We start from the raw sequence: 25,868 nt of genomic DNA on the forward strand, positions 1-25,868 counted from the left end.
TCTCACATCACTTGTATTGTACATGACTTGGGTATAAGAGTTGCACACAAGATCTAAGTTATGGGTTCTTTGTAGAGTGATGAGTTGTCCACAGTTGGTTAATGAATTTGGGCTATTCATTTGAGATTACAATATACTACTTCCTAATTAGAATGATGATTTGTTTTAATTATTGAGATGATTTTTCCATGGTAAGTGCATTAGTGCATGTGATGCATATTAGACAGGACCTATGATGAATTATGATGTAATGCTATCAATTATCATTATTCAGCAAGTTATTATACTATATGAACTCTCAACTTTGAAAGGATATTGAGTTTGTGTCAAAATCAACAAGAAGATTTGACTTATGATTGAGATCCTAAATTTTTTTATTGATATCTTCAATATTTTTTTTTATATTTTCATAAAACCCAAATATTGATATTTTTCATGATTTCTGATACTTTAATCCTTACTTTTTATACCTGTTTACATTATGTGTTTAATGATAAGTTTTTGTTTTTTGTTTTTTGTTTTTTGTGTTTCTTCTTACACCTTACATTATCAAAGCAAAATTATGTTTTTAATAATACTGGTTAAAAGAGACGTGCAATGTCGCTAGGTAGTAAATTATAATTTTTTTAATATTTTATAAAATATAATAAAAATTTAAACAAAAAAAGTTTACAATAAATCAATTAAAAATATTTTTAGAGAGGATTATTTAATATTTGAATATTAGAATATAATATTTTAATTGTATTTCGTCTTTGCATTTGTAGACATTTTTAGGAAATAAATTCATAAGAAACAAACAAATGAAAACCCAAGAAGTATAAAAATGAACATTGGAAATCAAGTGAATTTAACTTGGTACTTCTTAATTAAGCTTTGGCATTTTGAGCTTTGACAAAGACCATAACACATAAGTATTTGAGCACTAAAAAATGAAAGATAAACACAATATTAATATAAGTACTTTTAATTCATTAGGTAAAATAGAATCACCGTTTAAGAAAGTAAACTAACTTTTATCACTTAATAAAAAAATTTACACAAGATTTTGAGAAAATGGATAAAATAATCAATAAAAAGAGTGTTATAAGAATTGAAGAAAATGAAAGATAATAATAAGTTTGAGTATTGAGCAATCAAGTTATGTTTCAGATTCATCAACATTGAAACTTGGTTTGGCTCTTAATAAAAAACCAATTAAAGTCATGAATTCTTTTGTTTCTAAAACTGTGAATAAACCAAACAAAAACACTTAATAATAAGCAAATGATAAAAGTTTTTAGTTTATCTTATTTTTATTTATTTTTTAGGTATTCAAACTAGCTCAAAAGACATTATGGAAGAAATCCTAGAGGGTGTTAATTCTCACCATTGTTGAAGTCGAAATAGAGAGAAAGAGGGTTTTGACGATCATGATGGCAAATGACAACTCTTTGATCCTTAGAGACCGATATTTTTTTATAAAAAGAGACATGCATAGAAGGTCAATTTAAAGAAGGTAATGACCTATAAAATGAAAAACTAATCAATAATGACCATTATAATGGTTATGAATTAAAAAGACATCTTTCATTTGAAAAAATTGATTTGAAAAGACATTTTCCAAAAAAAAAAAAATCTTATTAAATATAATAGAGAAGACGTCATCTAATTAAATATAATATAGATAATAGAAAGATTCTATAAAAAATTATTTGTAATATAAATTTTTTAAATGTATTATAATGGTTTTTTTAGAAGAAGGGTTTGACTTTTAGTTTTTTTTTTATATAAAAAAAGAACTAATTGTTTTTATAGGGTTTTTTATTGGAAGAAAAGTTTCGGACAACAAGGCACGTAATGATCATTAACCGGAAAAATGAAAATAACGGTCGAATGATATAGGGATTATTTTATATAAAAGGAAATTAATAATTTTTTCAGGGTTTTAGGGTAGAAGAGTTTGGCTTACAGGGTAGTTTGCCCTATTTATTTGGTTTTGGCTCGAGTACAATCCGAACTGGCAGGATCATCATCTCCTGGTGAGTATGACGTCCTGCTCTCATCCGAATCTCCATGCGCAATCCATAGCTTCTCGCGGCTTCTGCTAGGGTTTTTGTCTGCAACAACTAATTTGATTCTCATCTCTCCGACATGGCAACTGCTTCTGGTACGTCTCTAGTTTTATCTCTCTTTCTTCTATTTTGCTGCAATTTTTTTATAGGGAAGAAAACTCAATTTTGTTAGGGGACTCGTGGGTTGTTTTGTTTTCCCGAACATGTTTCTGGAAAAACAAACGGTGGTGAAGGGGAAATTTGTTGTTTTGGGTTCTCAACGTTGATTGATTAGCGCAGAAACCCTGGTTTTAGAGATTTGATTGCTTTTTTGGTGCATTGATATTTTTTTTTCTTGATGTTAGGGAGTAAATCGGTTGGCACTTTTTGTTTTTTATTTTTAATTATTTAAATTTTTTTTTTTTTTTATGTTTTCTCTTTTTTAATTAATAGGGCTAGGGCCTTTTCTTTTGTCGTATTGTTGATTGATAATGATTTTAATGCAGATTCTTTGTCTGAAGCTTTTTTTTTTGAATCTCAGTATAAAAGAGATAACCGAACGAAAATTTCTGGAAATTACTCTTGCCGATTTTCCTGCCCTTCCCTGATTCTTGCTGAGATACAAATGGAGCATTATATTTAGGGATTTGGGTTTCAATGCCATTTTTGTTGTGGATTTCAATAAGTTAGGGGTATGAAAGAATAAGATGAACATGAACATGAACAGAACAAAGAAAAACAAGACTGGGTATGGTTATATATTGAGGTCGCGATTTTGGTGCACAAATTTAGGTTTGTTTGAGTAGGAATTGAAGACTCTAGTTTAATTTCTACTAGGATTGATTTTAAATTGTTCAGACCTGAAATCTATAGGAACGATTCAATGGTAGAAGCCTTTTTTTTTTTTTTTTTCCTTTTAAGAAAAAAAAAACCTTAAATTCTGGTGTATAGGGTAACCAAATTGAATGCAATTTTGATGCAACTAAAAATTATTTATATGAATATAGAAAGAGTACATGTTAAAAATCATAAATTAAAAGCAATGATACTGTTAAGACTGTTTGTTACATGATTTTGATATATTTTTATTTATTTATGTGGAAGATAACAATTATATGTGACTGAAAGTTACATGATTTTGATATATTTTTATTTATTTATTTATGGCTAGGCTTACAAAATAAATTAATTCATTTTTTTTTGAGTTTTAGATAAGCAAATCAACCATGTAAAGAAAAAAATTCAAAATAATTCAGTAGAAAAAGATTAAAATTCAAAATAAAATTTCTGAAGTTTAAATTAATCAAACATAAAATGATGATATTATGAACACTTATGAAAAAAAAAGTAAAATAAAAACATAAAAAAATTAAAAATGTAGAAAGAAAAGTTTAGGAATTGAAAATAAGGTTAATTTAAAAAAAATAAAAATACAATGATGACTAAATTGGTTGGCATCCATAACAAAATGATATGGTTTGGTTAGTTGAGAATATCATTCTTGTCATATGTTTAATCATATATTTTTTGATGGGTTCATATGTCTATTTTTATATGAGTTTACTAAAGAAGTAATTAAAAAAGAAAAAAGAAGAGAAATAACATTGAATTAAATGACTTTGAATTGGTAGATAATATCAATGATAAGATTTCTCATCTATCAAAAAAATTGATGATAAGATTTCTCAAATTTTTTATTTTCTCTTTATTTGATGAAACCGAAAAAAAAAAAAAGTAAAAATAAAAAACTAATAATTCTAAGTAATTCTTTAAATTTCAGTAACATAGTAACATAAGATAGATAATTTTAAACCTATCAAAGAAAAAAAATAATACATGTAATTTTAAGAAAAATATAATACATATATGATTTCAAAAAAAATGAAAACTTAAAAATTATGAGATATATGTAATGAAGCCACATCCTAGGGGTTTACTTCAAGCAGACATTTCTATACTTATTTCACCATAACGCAACTTAATGACCACAATTCATTTATTGATCCTTGGTATATAAAACTTAGCTAATAAAAAAAGCAGTAGATTTTAATTTAAATGGATAAAGAAATTGTGATTCCATCATTTCTATGGTTACTTCTTATTGGAAACTTCTATAGATCACACTTTTTGGCTCTACCCATGAATTATCCTGTAATCGACACAAGTCAAACTACATCAAGTTGAGAATAACATGGAGTCATGGAAGCAAAAGGGGAAGACAAAATAAAATGCTTTGATTGAATTCGATGAGTGATATAATTTCAACAAAGTTTTTAAACGCGAAAGTGTAAAGCGAAGCATAAGCTTTGAAGCATTGAGGCGTAAGCTTTTTGAGACCCTACTTTTTATAATTAATAAATATACTAAATATATATAAAAAATAAATACTAAAAACCTTCATAACAAGTTAATTGAAGTCGGAAAAACTGTCCAAATAGTTCCACACTTGGACAAAAAACCATAATAAGTCATGAAATAAAACATCATACTTCAAATACGTATAACTAAAATGTTTCAATTTAAATAAGCCTTTCTAATATCATCATCATTTTCATCCAATGTATCTAGAGTAGGAAAGCTTGCACTATCAAATCCCTCCATGTCATTTAATTCTTCATCTTCAACAATTAGTGCCAAGTTCACATATTTTTCTTTGCCTTTGTTTTGATTTTGACCTAGCATAAAGTGTAATGTAGGTGTAAAAAATTCCAACTCATGATTAAATTTAATAAAATTTAAAACTTTAATTTTTAATATTTACTTGCAAAGTCATCATGTTTTCTTTTGATGCTTGAAGAAACAATGTTCACTGATGATGCCTGAATCTCTTATCCTTTTGATGACACAATTCTAATGGTATCAACATTAAATATAACTCATCATCTTCAAGCTAAATAGCATCAAGTGGGAGGAGGAGATCTTTTTTCGCAATCCATTCATCATCTGAATTAGTCTCCTCCACTAATATTAGATCAACATTTTGTCTCCTTTGCAGACTCTGCTCTCCCAATCTAGTGTTGTACTTTACACTTGCCAGGGTAGTCCAGTTGGTTAGGGTGAATATTGGGAAGTTTGGTTCTAGTAAGTGGTACATGGTTTTGGGTTTGAATGCTGTCACTGATGATACATTGAATTTATCCGGTGTTGGTCGTTGCGGGGTTGTCAGCACCCTAAGGTTTGGGTCCTCATGGAGAGTTTTAAGGGCTTATCCATGGAAGGTTTCTCAATTATAAAAAAAATAAAATCTAGTGTTGTATTTTACATACACTAGAACATTTAACCTCTTATGTTCAAGTCTATTAGAAGTAATAACGATTCAAAAGTGCTCCAATTTCTCTCACATCTTAAAACATTACAAGTGAGGCTAAGGACTCGAATAACAAACTTTTGTAACTCCGGTGTTGAAGCCCCAAAACGCATGCACCAACTTGTAGGACTTCTTAATTTTTGAGAATCAATTATAATATGATTTCCAAATTCACCTCTTGCTTGGTCAAACAAGTCCAATTGAATGTTAGCTGCTAAACGATCTTTATAATCCAACATCTTATCCATGCATTCAAATAACCCTTTCCTCACTTCATCCACATTAAACAACTTGTCTTCATAGTGCAATTTAGGGTTAAAATGATAACCCACTGCATGTAAAGGTTGATGAAGTTGTATGTTCATCTTGCATTTACTTTTCTCCAAATTGGCCTATATTTTTTCTCAATGCCCCCACAATTAAATGCAATATTCTCCTGGGAGAGATTTCAAAAACAACACTCTTTGTGGAAGAGACAATATTTGTCCAAAGGTGGAAGGTTGACTTTGGTAAAGAGCACTCTTTCTAGCCTCCCAATTTACTTTATGTCGTTATTTATCATTCCTCGCAAGGTGAGCCTAAGGTTGGAAAAGATTCAAAGAGACTTCCTTTGGGGAGGAGGAACTTCTCAAAGTAAGCCGCATTTGGTGAATTGGTCTATTGTTTGCGTGGGGAAAAAGGATGGGGGCTTAGGTATCAGAAACCTTTCTAGGCTGAATAAGGCTCTTATTGGAAAATGGTGTTGGAGATTTGCTTCGGAGGAAGATTCTTTATGGAAACAAGTGATTGTAAGGAAATTTGGAGAGGAAGAAGGACATTGGTGTTCTGGCGCTTCAAGGGAGAGTCATGGAGTGGGGCTTTGGAAGGCGATTAGGAACGGGTGGATGGAGTTTAGCAAAAGGGTGGCTTTTAAGGTGGGGGATTGTAGAAGAGTGCGGTTTTGGAAAGATAGGTGGTGTGGAGAGGATTCTTTGGAAGAGGTTTTTCCAAGTTTGTACTCTCTTGCCTCCTCCAGGGATGCTTGGGTAGCTTAATTATGGGATCAGTTCAGGAATTTGGGTCATTGGAACCTTGTATTCACAAGACTTAACAATGATTGGGAGATGGAAGAGGTGGAAACTTTTTTCAGTAGGTTACATGGTCATGCTTAGAAGGGGTGATGAGGATGTCATGTTTTGGAGGGTTTCAAAGAAAGGTTTTTTTACAGTTAAGTCTTTCTTCTCATCCCTAGTTCCATGCATCGGTAGAGAGTTCCGTTCAAGCTTAGTTTGGAATCCTTGGGTTCCAAAGAGAGTCAACTTTTTTGTTTGGGAGACTATTTGGGGAAGAATTCTAACTATGGATTAACTAAAAAGTAGGAGTTGGGTCTTACCAAGTAGGTGTTATTTATGTAAAGCGGATGAAGAATCAACAAATCATGTGCTTATTCATTGTGCTAAGACAGCTATGATTTGACACCTTATTTTTGCTCTTTTTGGTGTTCATTGGGTTTTGCCCAATTCTATCAAGGAAACCATTCTTGGTTGGAACGACACCTTTGTTGGAAAGAAAAGAAAAAAGGTGTGGAATGCAGCCCCTTTATGTTTATTTTGGACTTTATGAAAGGAAAGAAATAGAAGAATCTTTGAAGATACTGAATTAATAGATCAAGCTATTTTACGGTTTTTTTTGTACATGTTTTCGGATTGGGTTAGGGAGCATGTAGATTGTACTTCATGGTCCATTTTCGATTTCTTTGATTGGTTGGGTTGTAAGTAAGGGATTTTTTTTGCTTTTTTCTTCTCCCTTTGGCCTTGTTGCCTTGTTGCCTTGTATACTTCGTGTATACTTTCAGGTGTACTTCAAGCTTTCTTAATACAATTGCTTTTACTTATTGAAAAAAAAATTGCAATATTCTCCTTGGCTGAATCAATTAACTCATAAATATAACCCATGACCGGTCTCTCCTTTGAATCAACCTCTCTCAAAACACTAACCAATGGGATAATGGTCTTTATATAAAAAGCAACATGAGGCCTAAAAATTGGATCAAATAACACGATATTTTAGGCTTTCACACCTTCTATCTTTTTTGCCTAACCGCTAAAACACCATTTCTTGAAGGAGAACATTGCTATGAGAGCTTGTTTTTGTTTATAAAGACTTTGGAGAGCGAGAAATGCTATAGCAAACTATGTAATTACTAGATGAATAAGTTCATGATTATTTGTAAATGCTTTCATCAAATTAAGAACCCAGGTGCATCCATAAATGAACTTCACCACTTGCCTAGCTTGTGAAAGTGCATTAGCATGAACATTTAACTTTCTAATGTCTTCTAATATCAAATCAATGCAATGGGTAGCACAAGGAGTTTACCTCAATTTTTTCCTTTTTTTCATGAGCCTCATTTCAGCATTCGCATAATTAAAGGCATAATCAATGATAACTTGCACAACATTCTCCTCTTCAATTTCTTCAACCATCTCATCAAGATATGTGAACATCAATTCTCCATTTTTCATTGTGTCAGATGCATCAATTGATTTTAAAAACCATGTGCCAACTAGACTATTCACAAGAAAATTTATGAGACACCTACTCTTTTTATTTGTCCAACTATTTGATATAATGGAGCATTCAAATTGTTTCCATGTTTTTTTGTGTTCTTCCATTCTTTTTGAGCAGTAGATTGTCTTTCTTAGTGGGAAATAGTTAGAGAGAGAGATTCTGGAGGGACAAGTGGTGTGGTGCTGAGCCACTATGTGTTTCTTTCCCTTTCTTATTTGCCTTATCCTTGTCTAAGGAAGCTTGGGTGGTGGATGTTTGGAAGGTGAAAGGAGTGGATGGACTCCTCAGTTCTGTAGGCTCTTTAATGATTGGGAAATGGAAAGTGTGCAACGCTTTTTGATGAAGCTCCAAGAAAATAGGGTGCATGGGGATGTGGAAGATAGGGTGATATGGATAGCCTCAAGGAGCGGGAACTTTTTGGTTAAATCTCTATATGGTTTTAGAGCCAAGCGTCCCTCTTTTGTTCCCAAGTAGCATCATTTGGAGATCTTATGCACCACCTAAGGTGGTTTTCTTCTCATGGGAGGCGACTTGGGGGAAAGCCTCAACTTTGGATCAGGTCTAAATGAGGGGGTTTTCTTTGACGAACATGTGTTTTCTTTTCCACTCCAAAGAAGAAACTATCGATCATATTCTTCTTCACTGTGCACAGTGTTGTTAAAAGCAAAAGGCAATGTCAAGGTGATAAGACTCCTTTCAGCCTAAGGCGAAAGGTGAAAAACAAGGCGATCGTCTGATTATAATAAGGCAATAAAAAAATACATTTATTTACCTATTCAATACTTAACCAATATAAGTGTTGTCTTCAACAATCAATACTACTTATTTTTCATCCCTCATGATGTCTTATAAAATTAAAAAAATAGTAATAATTATTGAAAATGTTAAATATTATACCCCACATCATAAGAAACATCACATTGTTTAGTGATATTCATCCTATTTAAATGGATATTCTAATTTTTTAAACATCTAAAAATCATAATAAAAAACAAAATAAGAGAATGAAAATCCAAGGAAGTCGTCTCTATGCCTTGGCCTTATCCTAATGCGATTGCCTAGGCGTTGTCTCTTTGAAACCGCCCTGTTTGGGTCTTTAAGAGGCGACTTTCATCTACCCTGCTTGGCTTGATGGCCTAGGCAAGTTAGGTGGTCGCCTTTAATAATATTGATTGTGTAAAGATGCGGATTCTTTAGCAACTACTTTTTTTCTCTCTTTGGGGTGACTTGGTTTCTCTCCTACTCGGTTAAGGAGACTCTCCTTAGGTGACATGGGTCCTTTGTGGGTAAAGCTCGCCAAAGTCTTGGAAAGTGGCCCCTTTATGTATCTTTTGGATAGTGTGGAAGGAAATGAACTTATTAGCATTTGATAATGTGGAGTTATTGGTCTAAAGGATAAAAAATTCTTTTGTATGTAATTTGTGATCTTGGTCTAGGGTGTCTGTAGATATGAACCCTTTTTCTCTTGTTAGCTTTATTGATTGATTAGACTCTAAGTGAGGGTAGATGATATTTTTTGTTTCTCTCCCTTTCCCACTTGGGTGTGCTTTTAGGCCTCCGTTGTATACTTCCTATATACTTTGGGGGTTGATTTGCCATCTCTTCTTTATATATATACTTTTTGATCTTACCTATCAAAAAAAAAAAAAAAAAAAAAAAAATCCAATTCTTTAAGAATCCATGTCCTCAATTTATGCATAAATGGGGCCTTAAACCCAAACCCAAACCCAAAGTTTGCAATAGCATCAACCATAGGAACCCAATATGGATCATTTCTTGTATTGTATTGAATGGAAAACCCTTTGAATACATAAAATGACCCATTTTCCTATACACTTACTTTCTTTCTTCTTACTTTCATTTGGAATTCAAAGTACTTTGTCTAGGTTTTGAAATGGTGAACTTATCCATGGGTCCCCTAAGAATAAGTTGCCCACTCACACTCCTATTTCCAGTCCCATTTGTGTTACAAAATGCATTCTCATTCATTGGATTTGGGCCCATGCCAATTTTTTCAAGCAATTCATTTCTTTTTTATTTTTGTTCTCTTAAATTGTTCAATGCCTCTTTGTGTTCCAATCTTACATCTTCACTAACTTTGGTACATGGTTTTATACTATGATGAGTTTTGGCCAAGTAATGTTTAAGTCTATTTACCTTCCCGTGCATCTTTGATTACAAAATTTGCATCTTATATACATCTCTTTGATTACAAAATAGCATATTTCCATACAAAACCTTTTCTTGAAACTTTGGATTCTGAGAGACTTATACTGAAAAAAATAAAACAATTCAATTATATAAAGAATTTTAAATAAATTACATAATTATTTTAGAACATAAAAGTATAAAATTTCAATTCTAAAATTTTCAAAATTAAATATTAGCATAGCTATTATTAATAATTTAATATAAATATAAATACCTAATTATTTATATAATTTTATGATTTTTCATTAGACAAAAAAAAAGAAAAGGTGAAATGTGAGAAAGTGGAAACTAGATTCTGGTGACTGTAGTTGTGTGAGGTGAAAAAAAAACAAAGTGGTTTGGTTAAACCACAAGCAAAAAGAGGAAAAAAAAATTGATTCTTGTTTTCCCATAAAAAAATAAAACCAGAACCTGGTCTCCACTAACCAGAATCTGGTGACTGTAGCTGTGTTAGATGAAAAAAACAAGCAATAATAATAATAAAAAAAGCTGGCTATGGTGGTGAATTTGGGAACTAAGGAAAAAAAAGAAAAAGAAAAAGAAAAAGAAAAGAGAGAGAATGAAGAAAGGGAAAAGGGGTGTACCTGAGATGGAGTCACAAAGAAGATTGTCGATTCATATTTGATGTATGTATACCATATGCATTGGATGTATTATAGTAAGAAATAATTATTAATATGGACTAGGTGAAATTTTGGAAAGAATATAAAATGGAGCCAAACGCATGAATTGGAGCTTCCACGTTTGAATGCCGCACATGGGACATTCAAATGTTCATAGATAATAAAATGTTTTGCTGGTTGGTGTGCAAGCGTCCAGTAGATGTTCAAATGACTCCTTGAGGGATGTTCAAATGCCTTACTAATGTTTAAATATTCCCTATAAAGCATTTGAATACTACTGGTGCCTCCAATTGTATATTTTCAACTTGTTTTCATATTTTAAGTGTTTGTTTTTTTGGTAATTTTAATTTTGGAAAATCTTTCCAAATGCTTTCTTAGGGTTTTGGTATAAAAAATAAACTTTTTTAAGTTGAAAATATGCACAAAAAGATAGTGATCTTTCTACCCTAGAAATCCATCTCTTATAGGTTTCATGAACAATCTTGAAAATTTTTTTGGCAAGAAGGAAGGTGCTTCAATCCACTAGTCTCAGCATAAGATTGAGGTATCTGGTAAGGAACATGTAGTGCTGCATCGATGATATGAATGGTTGTATAGGTGCTGACTGGTATTAGATCCTTAGGAGTAAGTGTATTTGAATCGGGTAAAATTGCATACAATTTCTTTCATATTTAGTGGATTTTATTATGGTTGTCAACTCATGATTTTTTACATCTACATCCATAGGTGGTTTCCACATACATTCGTATTCTTATGTGTATTTGATATTTTCTATATCTATTGTTTAAATCATTACTATCAATAAATCTGATAATTGTTGCTTGAATTATTCAACCGTAGTTCTGAGAATCAAGAATGAGTTCACAATTATGGACTAACATCAATTCCAAATGAAACCTAACCACATCGGTTTGAGAATAATTTAAAGTAATGAATTTGGATTAAACATAATTTTTATGTTTGGATTCTAATTGTATCAAACTCTTTGAATTTCTTTAGTTAATTTAGTTGTCATAAAATAGGAATGTCATTCAATTGCTCACATTTTCCATTATTTAATTGTCATATTGCATTGATCTCGTTATAAAATTCATCCAACTCATAATTTTATAAATTAAACAAAAATTATTAGCTTAAATTCATTTGCCATATATTTCAACAAATCACTTAACACTTCACATAAATTTATACATTTACAATGGAAGTGTTTTTAATTGAAGGCCTTTCTCTAGCAATGTTTTTAGGAGAATAAACTATTAAATGCTTCTCTAGAAAACATTAAAGTGGTTTTTTTTTTTAACTTTTTTAAAATATTTTTTTAGATTTTGCCAAACACTTAATTTCTCTTCAAAAGTGATTTTATGTTAAAAGTGTTTTCTAAAAGTAAATGCTAAACGAACTCTTAGTTGAGTTTAATAAATTATACTTTAAGTGTCTATTTTTGTTTTGTTTTGTTTTGTTTTGTTTTGTTTTTTTTAATATTCCTATCATCTTGAATTTTAGGATTATCTGATTATATTTGACCATTGAAGAGTATGATTTATAGGACAAAGAGGTTCCACAAATCCAACGGCTATGCTTGCATCTCTGGTGAGCAAGAGAGAGAGACTTCAAGATGAGCTTCGGGTCATTGAGAAGCAGGTGATTCCCTCTCTGGTTGGTTGCTTAGAAAATATGGCCAAAAACTAAAATGAAAATTTTTGAACTGTATTGTGAAAGATAGAACTCAATGAAATGGATTTTTTTTTCTTTCAACAAATTTTAAGGGATTTTAGTATCGAAATCGATGGTTTCTTTTGTTTTCTTGGTGTTTTCTAGTAATCTTTAGCCACTAATTTGTTTATGGGATTCATTTATTGATTCTTAAAGTGGTTTAAGTTAATTTTTGTGCATCAATTATAGGTGTATGAGATGGAGACGAATTATTTACAAGATTCAAGCCATTTTGGGAATGTATTGAAAGGTTTTGAAGGGTTTCTTTCTTCATCCAAGAACACAACAAAGTATGGAACATTAGATATAAGCATATTGTTACTTCTTTAGAGCAATAGATTTGTTTACATGTGAACTTTGGTTTTATTGCAGTTTTTTGTTTAACAGGCAGAATTCATTATTGGTTTGGTTGGTCTTTTAGACTTTTGAATGCATTTAGTACAAAAACAATTCTCTTTGGTCCATTTACTTTTGTTCAATGGCGTTTGCTGTAATTAGTGCATGTATCCACGATAGATTGAATATGCTAAATTGTTTCTTTTTCACAACAAATTTGTCTTATTAAGTACTGACATAGTTGCTAACTCAGAATCAATTGTGCACCATGTGTCTAATTTTCGATTGTGTGTTGTATTATCTTGTAAGTTTTTTTATATAATGAAAAATAAATAAAAACAATATGCATATATGTACATATATATTGGAAGCATGAATTATATGATGATATATAACCAATTTTTTGAAAGGTAATAGAACTTAATATTGTTAAACTATATCATCATATGAAGGCAATGAATACTAGAATTGAAAAAAGTTTACTTTAATATAATGAGTTCAATATAACCTATAAAAAAAAAATGTATATATAATATGAGTTCAATGTAGAGGTTCATCACAAAATCTGCAAAAATAAACTCTTTACATATTTAGATCTGATTTTTAGTTTTAAATTCTATTTAGAATTGAGACATCTATACTTATATGTGTTGTCAATATCTATGTGTTCATGTATTGTCTCAAAAGTTCAATTTTTTCATGTTTGTTATCATTCCTTCCCCACCAGGTGAAAAAAAAACTAATATATTAAGTTAAAGTTTTTACACACTAGCGACAATCATTTTCAACGTCAATATTTAAATCATCCAAATGAATTCCCCAATATTCATTTTTAGAATAAATTTTCTTGACTATAGATATAACCTTGGAAAATAAAATTATAACTTTTCATATAGGATTATTTCACCTTTCTTTCTTTTATGATCAATTTCTAACCTTACCATGTATTTTAAACAATTCATATAATAATATTGTTAAGAAAAAAAAATTTGAATTTGACTTTTCTTAAAAAATTATGAAACATAGTTAAATATGAATATATTGTTGTATTGTTGTATCATGTATTGTATATGTATCATAAGATATGCCTGAAATAAGATATGAACTATGATTTGTATTAGTTTTCATAAAAAATGTATCATTTCATTGTATTATATGATATATCATAAGTTTTTAACAACTACGAGAATTGAATGATTACGAATTATGGGGTATGATGGTTGTTTTATAATCTAAATGAGCATACAATTTTAATTTCCCTCTTTCTAGTTGTCCATGGCCTTTATTCCAGAATGAGGAAAGATACTGAGTTGCGCGTTGGATCCAATTATGACTAAATACAAATGGGTTGGTATAAAATGAAGAAATTCATTTTATGAAGTTGAAGATATATTTTTTATAGGCAAAAAAAAAAAAAAAACCATTAATAATAACAAGGCCTAACAAAAAGAGTACTTAAGTATACATGGTGTATATAAAGGCACCAAAAGATTGTAACCAAGTGGGATGATATGTAAAAAAAAAAAAAAGAAGGGTTTCACCCACTACATAGCATAGTCAATAATTAAAGTCCAACATGAACAAAGATCACTCTCCTATGTACACGCTTACCCATTTCAAAAAGCAATACATAAATGATTGTTTAAGAGTTTGATTGGCATTTTAGTATTCCTAAATGCATGCCTTTTCAATACTCTTGTAATAGCCATCCAAGCTTTCTTCCTTTTACTCTCAATAAAGGAACCATATTGGCTCAGGAGGACCTTCTTTAGGAGTACATTACTCGCTTCATTCCAAACATAGTAGAAGTCAACTGACATTAAATTATTGCTTTTGAGCAATGATGGTGGATGTGTATGAATTTTCATAAATAATGTAGCCTATCATTATATCATATTGTATGCCATAAGGTTTTAACAAGTATGAGAATTGAATGATTGTGAATTATGGGGTATGATTGTTACTTTGCAATCTAAATGAGCACACACTTTTAATTTCCCTCTTTCTAGTTGTTCATAGTCTTGGTTCTAGAATGGGGAAAGATATGATAGCATGTTGGATCCAATTATGACTAATTACAAAATGGGTTGGTATAAAATGAAGATATTCATGTTATGAAGTTGAAGATAATTTTTTTTTATAGGCAAAAAAACATTAATATTAACAATGCATAACAAAAAGCACACTAGTAGACACGGTGTATATAAAGGCACCAAAAGTCCATAACCAAGTGGAGTAATACACAAAAAATTAACTCTCACCCACTGCATAAAGCTTAGTCAATAGACAAAGTCCAACATGGACAAAGATTGCTCTCCTATGTATACTCTTAGCCATTTCAAAAAGTTATACATAAATGATTGTTTGAAAGCTTAATCTTTTTCAGTATTCCTAAATGCATGCCTTCTGTAGTACTCTTTTAGTAGCTCTCTAAGCTTTCTTTCTTTTACTTCCAATGAAGGAACCATGTCAGTTTAGGAGGACCATCTTTATTAAGAGTAAATTACTCACTGTATTCTAAACCAACAAAAATCAACTATCATAAAATTACTACTTTAGAGCAGTGAAGGAGGATATGGTCAACTGTTTCTTCTTCTACTTTATCTATAACATCTATTCTTCTTCATGGAATTATCTTGATAAGAGAAGGCTCCAATGTCTCCTTTCTTATTCCTGCTCTCACATCTAAGCTACCCAAGCATCTTTGGTAATGACTATGGAAAACATAGCAAGAAAAGCCTCTCTAAGGAAACTTCACCATACCACTTATCCTTCCAAAATTTAACCCCTTGCCTATTCCCAATCCTAAACTCGATCATACTATTGAAATTCTCCCACTCCCTTCTAATTGCCTTCCACACTCCCTTCATACCTTTCCCTAACTACTGTTGGGTACTATCCTCTCTCTTCCTCGTCATATTTTCTTGTAATCATCTTCTTCCAAAAAAATTCCCTCTTTGTAGCAAATCTCTAACACCATTTACCTAGAAGTGCCCTATTGAGATTAGAAGGATTTCTAATGCAAACTCCCTTCCCTTTTGTTGATGCAAACTATCAACCAATTTACTAGATGAGGCTTTTTCTTCCATAACACCTTTCCCTCAAAGAAATCCTTTTAAATCCTTTTCAATCTTAAGCTAACCTTTTTTGTGATTACAAATAATAACATGAAATAAATTAGGCGGCTAGAGAGTGTATTTTTTAACAAAGTTAGTCTCCTCCATTTTGATAAGTACTCTTGCTCTAACATAGCGAGCCATTTATAAAATATTTTTTCCACCATATCCCAAACCTGAGAAAATTTTAAAAAGGCTGTCAATGTTAGGCTTGGATAACTGGTGGGGAGGGCACCCACCCTACACCTTGAAATATTGATAAGGTCCTCTATATCAGCAACTAGCCTCATTGGGATCAATTCACTCTTTTCTGAATTGATTTTTAAACCCAAGATTGCTTGAAATTACATGAGAACCCAACTCAAATGTTCCATATCTCCTTACTGGGCTCATAAAGGATGAGAGTGTCATCAGTGTGAAGCAGATGGGACGCCTCCACATCTTCTCCTCCTTTTCCACCTACTGAGAAACGTGCTATAAGAAGCCACCTTCCTTAGCCCTACAAAGGATACAGGAAGGGGCCTCTATGGTGAAAATTAGTGGGTCTCTCTACCTCAAACCTCTGGTGCTCTTGAAAAAGGCTAACAAGGTCTCATTAGCCAATATAGAGAATCGAGAAATAAAAATGTACTTCTTAATCCACTTTATCCACTTAAAGCCAAAGCCTATTTTTTTTTTAAAGTACTAACAAAAATATCCTAATTAACATGGTTGAAAGCCTTCTCAATATCCAGTTTACGTGTGACCCTACTTTTGATGCTCTTCATCCTTAAGTCAATAATTTCATTTGCTATGAGTACCATATCTAGAATTTGTCTACCCTCCCCAAATGCATGTTGTGTAAATGAAACCACCTTGCCCTCCACTTTCTTCAGTTTGTTGGCTAGGACTTTTGCTGGAAGCTTGTAAAGTCTTCCAACCAAACTTATGGGCTTGAAGTCTTTTAATTCTTTGGCACCTGCTTTTGTTAGGACTAGCACAATAAAGTGGAATTTAGGCTTCTTTCAAAGGAGCTTTGCTCAAAGGACTCCACAGGAATCCCTTCACCTTTCTTTTCACAAACTCCCAATTGAAATACCAAAAATCCATAGAGAAGCCATTTGGCCAAGGGGCTTTATCCTGACACAAACTTGAAAGGGTTGAAGCAACCTCTCCTCGGAGAGCAAAGACTCAAGGGACTTTGAGTCATCACTGTCCAATACTTTATGATTCTCAAGTGTAAATATTAGTAGTATATCTATCATTTGAGGGTTTTTATTTTATTTTATATCAATCATTTTATTTTCTTCTTAAATATTAGTGGTATGTAATCTAACTTCAGGTGTTGCTTCTTGCTTCCCAAAGTAATGCATTATAAAGAACTTTTGGAGCAAGATTCTTCTTTTCTTTTCTTTTTTGGTAGGAACTTTGACACATAAGATAGTTGAAAGTTTGAAGTACAGACAAAAAATTCAGTTAGTGGGAAGTTTGGGAACAGGTTTGAGAATCTTGAAAATTTTTTCATGTTTGGGAATATTGACATATATAAATAATTTATGCCTTCAAAAGTTTGAATTAAGTGTTAAAAAAATTACAGAAAAGGGACGTATTCTGAGGTAAGGTGGAGAGCTATTGAGTAGGGGAAAAAAATCTAAAGGTGGTAATTGAGGGTAAGCTTCAAAATATGGTGACATAAGACACTTATGGACTGCAATTAAAAATATGTAGCATCCATTTGAAATCTGATAACCAACTACCACTGAGATATAGAAATATCTTGGGAGTTGGGGCATATATCGTAATATGCAAATAATGCCTCCATTTTCATGATTTATTCCACGCAGAAGTTTCACATGAAACTTGATTGAAGTTTTGGAATTCTTTTTCATTGATTTCTGTGAAAAGCAATCACAAAAGGGTAGGATTCCTTTCTTTTGTTGCATGTGCATTGTGGTTGGAGATGGGTATCGGACTAAGTTTTGATATATGCTTGGTGTGGGGATTGTCCGTTGAAAATCTCCTTGCCTACTTTGTGTGGTGCTTTGTCAGGTAAAAATGCATAGGTGGTCTGGGAGGATGAAGCTGGGAAGTAGAGAAGTTGCAAGCATTTATGCAACGTACTCAGGGGGTGTGTGTGAAGGTGTAGTGCTGATAAGCTTTGGTGGAGGATAACAAAGAATGACAACCTTTCAATCAAATCTTTCTATAGCTTCTTGAGCCTGAGGGTACAGGATAACTTTTCTTCTAGGGATATTTAGGCTCTGAGGACTCTTTCTTAAGTTAAATTTTTTTTCATATGGAGGCACATAGGAGAAAATTCTAACATGGGCTGGCCATTAGCCGGTAGGTGTTTTCTTTGCAAGAAGGATGAAGAGTCAACCAATTATATTCATATTCACTATGTGTTGTTGGCTGATGGCTTTTGGACTTGATGTTCCCCTTATTTGGTATCTCTTGGGTTATTTCATGTTCAATCAAGGAGCTACTGTTAGGTTGGCACAGGATTCTAGTTGGGGAAATCCAAAGAGGTTATGGAGGATTATGCTCCTTTGCCTGATGTTGTGAGCATAATAAAAGATACTTTGATGGTGTGGAGTGTTGGGAGATGATGGTGAAGACTTGTTTTCTATATACTATGTACCCTTGGTCCACCTATGCTCTGAATTGTAACTTTTTCTCCTCTTTTATTTATTTATTCCTTGATTGTTTATTAAGGGAATAAGATGGTTCCATAGTTTTTTCTCCCTCTACTGTTCTTTGGATACTTCTAGCTTATAAGTTGCACTTGCGACCACTTTTTGTTAGGTGCCTTTTGATGCATTTTAGCTTTGCTTTGCCTATCAAAAAGGGTTACAATCAACTTACAAAGTTGAAACTGGAAATTACATATTAACCACTTGGAGATGCATATATCATCTTAATACTTCAATTAAGTATAATACTCTTCATTTATTAATTGATGTAATGTGACTTTGGCAGGATTCTTTAGTGCATAAAACTCTTTTAATTGTGCTTGCAGCCTTAAGAGATCCAGGAAATTCCAGCTTGAAGATAGGCTCTTTTCATTGTCTTCAGTTACCTCACCGGCAGTATGTATTAGATTCCAAATATTTTCTAATAACCAAGTGGTTTCCCCTTTTACTTTGTTTTCCCCTTTTGCTTCCCTCTTCATGTTGTTCTCAACTCGGTGTAATTTGACTTGTGCCTATTATGGGATAATTCACGGGTAGAGCTAAAGTGTGTGATCTGTACAAGTTTCCAATAAGAAGTAACCATTGAAATGATGGGCTCACTATTTCTTTATCCATTTAATTTAAAATATACTATTCTTTTTTATTTGCTATATTTTTTATACCTCGGATCAATAAAAGAATCGTGGCCATTAAGTTGAGTTATGGTGAAATAAGTGTAGAAATGTTTGCTTGAAGTAAAACCCTAGGATGTAGCTTGTTATAGTGCCCTTTGGCAATCAATAAGGGGTCACAAGGTTGAGTTTCTTTGGTATTTAAATGGTGTAAAGGGGCAGACCTATATTACTCGAGGTTTGCTCTTCCCTTATTTAGGTGCTCTAGGGTACATTTTAATTGTGATTTACTTCTTCGACAAAAAAATATGTGAACAAGAATAAAAATAAAAATAAGAGTTCGCTTGAAACACGGTTACATTTTCTTATTTAGCAAACTACTAGACTTACAACATAGGTGCCACCTATTAATAGTTTTAATTAATTAGGCGAATTCATATCACCTAGGGTTTGATTCTCCCATATTTAAGTGGTGTAAGGTGGATTGTGGAGTAGTGTAACAACCCACTTCCTCCGAGATAAATATATTTGCTTTGAGCCCAATAGGCTCTCATAAGTTTAAAATACGTCTATCTGATGTGGAATATCACAATAACCCACTAGGCAAAAACAACATACTTGTTGTGTCTTATGAGATGGGGCCAGAAAGAACACCCCTTATGGGTTCGGACAAATAGAGTACCATACCGGAGTTAAGGATCGATTTTGATACCATTTGTAATGATTCGGTCCCTTCCATGCAAATATTGTTTGCCTTATGCTTTAAAATGCGCTTATATAGTTAAGAGGAGTCCGCTACATATATAATACCAAGAATTGCTGCCCCTATCCAATATAGAATATCACAAGAAGGTTCATATCACTTGGGATTTGCTTCTTTGAAGGAAAAGTGTAAAAAAGCTTGCTTGAAAAACTACTCTATAGTAGCACATTATTTACATGTTAGCAAACTGCTGGACTGAGAGCCTAAGTGCCACCTATTAATAGTTTTAATTATTTGTTGCAAATATGTATAATTTAGTGTGTACTCATGTGCGTGAGCTTGTTTCTAGAATTTAGAGAATCACACTATGTACATAGAGAATATACAATAGGAGCCACCTAGACAAAAAGAAGTGGCACCAAAGACAAAAACAACTAAAAACCACTATCCACAATTCAAATCATCAGTAAAATCCAATAGAGAAGCATATTCCTTCCCTAACAGGGTTCTGGACCATTCCATAAGAGACCGAATGAGGGTTTCTAAGCTTTGGGTCGTTTAGCTCTTCCACATTGAAACTCCTGTTTCTTCTTGCCACATGCACCAAAGCAAACAAGGAGGAGCCAGGCTCCACACCCTCCACCGTTTTGTCATCCCCTTCACCTTCCAACTCAGAAGGAGCTCTTTCATAGCCTGAAGATTGCTGACAGCATGTCCCATGTCTTTGTAGTTCTGTTACAATGGATTAAGAATGTGGTTTGTTGATTCCTCACCAACTTTACAAAGATTGCATTTATTAGTCGTCGACCATCCTCTCCTTATAAGAACATCAATGGTTAGAATTTCCCCCAGTAGCCTTCCAAGCAAAAATAAAATAAATAAATAAATAAGTAAAATCAAAGGGGCACAAGTGCACCAAATTTCTTTTGTACACTTTTCTCATCAAGTAAATAGTTATAGAAAGATTTTACACGGAAAGTCCCCTTCTTTTCCTCCCTTCAAAGTATGCTATCCTCCCCGAGTCTAGCATTCTCATCTTGTGGATGTGCTCCATAAATTTCATCACAACTCCCAAACTTTGAATCTTGAAAATGTCTTTTGAATGGAAGGGACCAAGAGCCTTCTTCCTCCCTTGCCACCCATTAGTCTGCTACTGTTACATTCCTATTAGAGGCAATACTGAACAGCTGAAGAATGTCTCTTTCAGAGGACACTCATTTATCCAACTAGAACCTGATTATGAGGTCATTCTTAATCAGAATAGAGGTCCTAAGACTGACTCCCATCCTCTTCTAATTGCTTTCCTTAAATCCATACCAAAAGCTTCTCTCATCTTTAGAGTGCACCTATTGAATTGTATGCTGGTTATATTTCTTTAGACAAGAAATACTGTCTTTTTATTATTATTATTATTATTTTTTGTAGTAAAAATACAATGCAATTAACCATGGTAAATTATGCATCTTGTAGTGTGTTTCTCCTGATGTAATCCAATATAGAATGTTAATCATAATTAGAAAAGAAAAGGATGTTGTAGGCTACGAGCACTAGTTTAGCAGGTCTGCCTCATTTGTCATCACTATTTATCATTAAGGGAGTTATGAGAAGTGACTACTGTAGTACTGGCACTAGTTTAGTAGTATTCTCTCTGCTGAATTTGATCAACCAATTTCACCATCTTTAAGGCTGATCTTTTGTCCAATTCTGATAGTTATTTGGCAATGATACAAATTTATTTCTGGGTGTGTACCCATTCATGTATCCATAGTTATGTTACACATGAACTACTGAAGCCTTGTCTCTCGGTCAATGTTTCAGAGGGTGTTTTCTGTGAACCGGGATACTTCATCTTCTCAGAGTTGGCCTTCCTAGAAATTTGACTTTTATTGTAAAAATACTGCTATATTTTGAAATTGTCTCTGATGATTTTTACCATGTTATATAAACATTATGCATGATGTTTCATATATTTTTACTTACATTGCTTGGAGTAAAAGGATCTTTCAGCATGCAAGTGGATTTCTGTTTAGTAGGCAAGGGCTGAAACAACCCCTACACCTGTGTCTCTGGTTTCTAAAATTGAACTTGCCAACCTACATCTTCATAAGAAAATGTACTCCTGTCATTTAATTCTTGGACTAAATTGTGCAAGCTATCCCTACTCATTGAAATAAAGGGCAGAGAGAAGCTGTATCAGGTTTGTGATAAAGGCTTGGTGGTTTTTGAATTTAGATAAGCAAGAATGTGATTCAATCTAAGGATGAGATCTAATCCCATACCTTGTACAACTAAACTGGCTGCTATCTTGTTGTATGCCGCAATTTCTGTTTTTTATCAAAAAGTTTCACATCTAGGATGAGTAGGTCTGAGTTTGTTGTGAAAGTCATGGTCTATTATGATGATAACTATGCTGGCTGAGATGCCAAGTTCAAACCAGTTTAATCCTGTGCTAAAGTGAGTCCTACTTAATCAATATATAGTTCCATACAATTTTCCTAACAGTTTAGCTGCTTTAGGGAACCTTTATTTATATTGAAAGTAAGAAGATCATGAACTTGATGGTGAAAACTGCTAGAGAGTCTTCCAGTGGCTCATTACCAATAGCAGTTGCTTGTTAAAAGTATTTGTGGCAAATTATTCTGTACAAGTAAATTGCGGTTCTGCATTGATTTGAAATGAACTAGGTCTCCCACCAAGTGCTGAAGACACGTGGCTTTATTAATATATCTTCATCTGCAGTTTTCTAATAACCGTTTTCCACTTTGGGCATTTTGCATTATTTCCATTGTCTTTTGTTTTACACTTTCAGATTTTTTGTATTCTGCCAAAAACTACAAATGCAAAATGGATATAATGAGGCTGTCTCTCACCTGTAACTATGATAGTTGTTGTTATTAAGATCTAATGGTGCTGTTCTGTTGACTCCTTTTCTTCTTCTAATGTCCAGGCTGAAGAACTTGGAGTTGGACGGGATGGTGAGCTTCTTTTAATATATTTACAAATATTCTTTTCCTGTGCATTGAATTTGATTGAACATATTTTTTTTCTCCCTTTCTGCTCATTGCAGATGGAAGATCTGATTTTGGTCAAGGCCGGCCCAAGGGTGGAAGCTTACCTACGAATGGACAGTAAGTGAAGGAACAGTTTGCTGTTTTTTAGAACAAAAAAACTGAAAAACACGTTTGGTAATCAGAAACTGTTTTTTGTTTTTTTTTTTTTTGTTTTTCTGTTTTCTATTATCAGAAAACAAAAAACTGGGTGTTTTAAGAAAATTTCTTTTAGTTATTTTCAGTTGTTTTTTGAAAGTTGTTTTAAAGAATAATTATACAAACATATATAATAATTAAAAATAAAGCTATGAACATAAAAATTAATTTTAAAAATATTAAAAACAAGTTAAAAACAATTTTTGATTCCCAAACAGACTTTTATTCTATAAAACATCATAGAATGATTTTCAAAAACTGTTCTTAAAAACTATTTTTTTAGAACTGTTTTCAAATACATTTACCAAACAAGGCCTAAAGCTTTCTCAGCCTTTAATATGAAGAAAGAGTGGAAAGGTGGATTTTGTCTTTTAAATGTTTCAAGAACAACATAGCAGCCATGAAAGAATTATTTGCATATCTGCCTATACATAATGAGAGTTTTCTCTCTAGGGGGAAGCCAAAAAAGGGAAGAACAGCACCAAGGGATGGAAAGCGAATTAGGCCATCAAGTGAAGCTGATCTTGATGACGAAGATGATCCGGATTTGAGCCTGAGATAGTCGCTCAGTTCTATTGTAGACTTGTAACTTAACCCATGAATGTAGATTAGGACTGTAGCTCAAGAACTGAAGCAGAATGTATGTATTTGCATTAGAAGTGCATTGTGAAATGTTAGAAGCCATCTTTAATTTATTCAAGGTTCTTCTCATTTGTACTGGTGATGGTCAATAATACTTACTCTTCTCATTCTACAAATTTGTAACTCTAAATGACCAAGGAGACACTTTCCGGCTACTGTTAATTGCTTCTTTAAACATAATGTTCCATTCATAACACCTTAGATGGATGTGATCAACACTTAAGAGTTTTCATACAGTGACCAATATATCGTCAATGATATTCCTTTTAATGCGTATGCCAAAATTTTGGACCTACTCCTAGAACAGATGATGGAGCCTAGGACAGGGAGAGGGACCATCTTGAGATGCCGGTCTATATCCAACCAGAGCTTGAAATGAATTGGGTTGGCTTTGACCATCAGTGAACCTGGAAATTGGGCATGATTTAAGTAGACATTGTGGGTCTCCTGAATATCAAATAAAAAGGCTTCATCCAATTGATTGTTTCAACTCACTCAAGCTTCATATATATATATATTTAATGAAATGCAGCTTTTTAATCAATTTGCATGTCCCATCTTTAACTGAACTTAAAATACATAAATTTAAGAGAGTAATTTGTTAGCTAATCCAAACAACCCCACCTAAGACAACTTATTCCTAATCCACAGCTTCAGTTTGCGTGGTGAAAAATGAAAATCTTCGATCGGAATTTGAACTCACTGGGTCAGGCTCGTGTTGTGGGTTTACAGGCTGCCATCCATGATCCATGATTTACAAAATCTGAAAATTTCAAATGTGATTGAACATTTGGACTCAAATTAAGGGCTGAAAATGAGTTATGTACGTGTCAAGATTGGCAGTCATTCATTCAACTTCACTGAACTTTGTTCAATTCTTTTGACTTGGAGCGATTCAACCGCACTCAACCATTCCGACTGCTCTTTACTCTGCTGAACAACCCCCAACTGCTCAGTGCTCATATTGGACCATCCATACTTCAAATTTTTGGAAACATTCTAAAACCTCTGTAGATTTTTCCTATTGCCTTAATGCATTCAATTTTCACAGCTATGGTAACACCTGGATCATTTTGAACAAATCTTTCTGCATATATATTTACATTTCATGGCTCTAGCAAGAAAAGGTGTACACGAACAAACCGCGTCCAACTCACTCACCCATGGCTTTGAATTTATCAAAAACGGAACCTAATTGCAATGTGTATCCGATCAACAATTTTTTTTTTTTTAAATTCATGACTCCAAAAATAATAACAAAGGGAGTTTGCCAAAAAGTTTGTGGTTTTAGGAAAAATAGAAATTTAAATCTAGGCGTCTCTTCAAAATATTCATCAAATTAGTGTTCTCTTGTCAATTCAGCGTTCATATGTTTTTTAGTGTCAAAATCATAATTAGTAATCGTGATTTTAACTTTTAATGATTTTACCATCAAAATTATAATTATTAACGGTGATTTTAAATATAAAATTAAAACTATGATTGTAACTATAGTCATCATCGACGAATTTAGACGTAAGTGTGTATATATTAGATTTTTTTTTTTTCAAAAAATATTGTTTTATTGACCAACCATGAGAAAAGGGCTATTTGTAAGGAATAGAAATGATGTTTTAAGGAAAGATTCCACCTCAAACACAATGGGAATAGCTACTTTAGAAAAGCATTCTTTTCCTTACTTGAGAGAAATTGTAGACCATATGAGATCATGTGAGCAAACTAGGTGAGCTTTTCCCTTTTTGGGTCTCTCCAAATCGTGGAAATTGCCTCAATGGAAACAAGACTACCTAGAAATTAAATAAAGGCAAACTGCAATGAAAGCTTGTCGATCACGAGTGACCAATACAAAGCAAAAGTTGGTGGAAATAATGAAAAAGAAAAATCCCAGGAAAGGAAGGAAGAAAGCAAATAGTAATAAATTGGAATAAACAATGGTGGGTAAGTCAAGAGTCAAGAAAAGGTGAAAACAACCTGGAAAATTTATCAAACGTACATGTGAATGGATACCTCGGTTCGTAGAAATGTATAAACAATAATGTAGTGTAGATTGTTGTATACACATTCTCATTTGTACAAATCAAATGTAGCCAAAAACATTGACCTTGGGAAACTCTAAGAACTGACCCATTACTTTGATTATTTGCT

The 25,868-nt window shown here is 32.7% G+C and overlaps 1 protein-coding gene across 3 annotated transcripts; it reads left to right on the plus strand.

Moving 5' to 3' along the window:
* Positions 1-1,778: 1,778 nt before the first annotated feature.
* On the plus strand, positions 1,779-23,878 carry LOC100259638 (uncharacterized). Of its 3 annotated transcripts, none has more exons than XM_002285148.5 (7): positions 1,779-2,149; positions 12,271-12,365; positions 12,627-12,727; positions 18,888-18,957; positions 22,823-22,850; positions 22,943-23,003; positions 23,535-23,878. In XM_002285148.5, exons 1-7 carry the CDS (start codon positions 2,134-2,136, stop codon positions 23,641-23,643), a joined length of 480 nt encoding a protein of 159 aa, XP_002285184.1. In that variant the 5' UTR covers positions 1,779-2,133; the 3' UTR covers positions 23,644-23,878. The 3 variants fall into 3 exon arrangements, with proteins under 3 accessions (XP_002285184.1, XP_010650090.1, XP_010650089.1); XM_010651787.3 differs by having other exon boundaries at positions 1,915-2,149; positions 12,257-12,365; XM_010651788.3 differs by lacking the exon at positions 18,888-18,957 and having other exon boundaries at positions 1,826-2,149.
* The last annotated feature ends 1,990 nt before the right edge of the window (positions 23,879-25,868 follow it).

This window comes from Vitis vinifera, chromosome 5 (genome assembly GCF_030704535.1).
Source record: "Vitis vinifera cultivar Pinot Noir 40024 chromosome 5, ASM3070453v1".
NCBI classification, from domain to species: Eukaryota; Viridiplantae; Streptophyta; class Magnoliopsida; order Vitales; family Vitaceae; genus Vitis; species Vitis vinifera.

What these genes read in the sequence shown, in the direction of transcription:
- LOC100259638 (XM_002285148.5), top strand. An exon ending in TTCGGGTCATTGAGAAGCAG is followed by an intron (nt 12,366 to 12,626) that starts GTGATTCCCTCT and finishes CATCAATTATAG; the next exon opens with GTGTATGAGATGGAGACGAA. An exon ending in TCATCCAAGAACACAACAAA is followed by an intron (nt 12,728 to 18,887) that starts GTATGGAACATT and finishes TTGTGCTTGCAG; the next exon opens with CCTTAAGAGATCCAGGAAAT.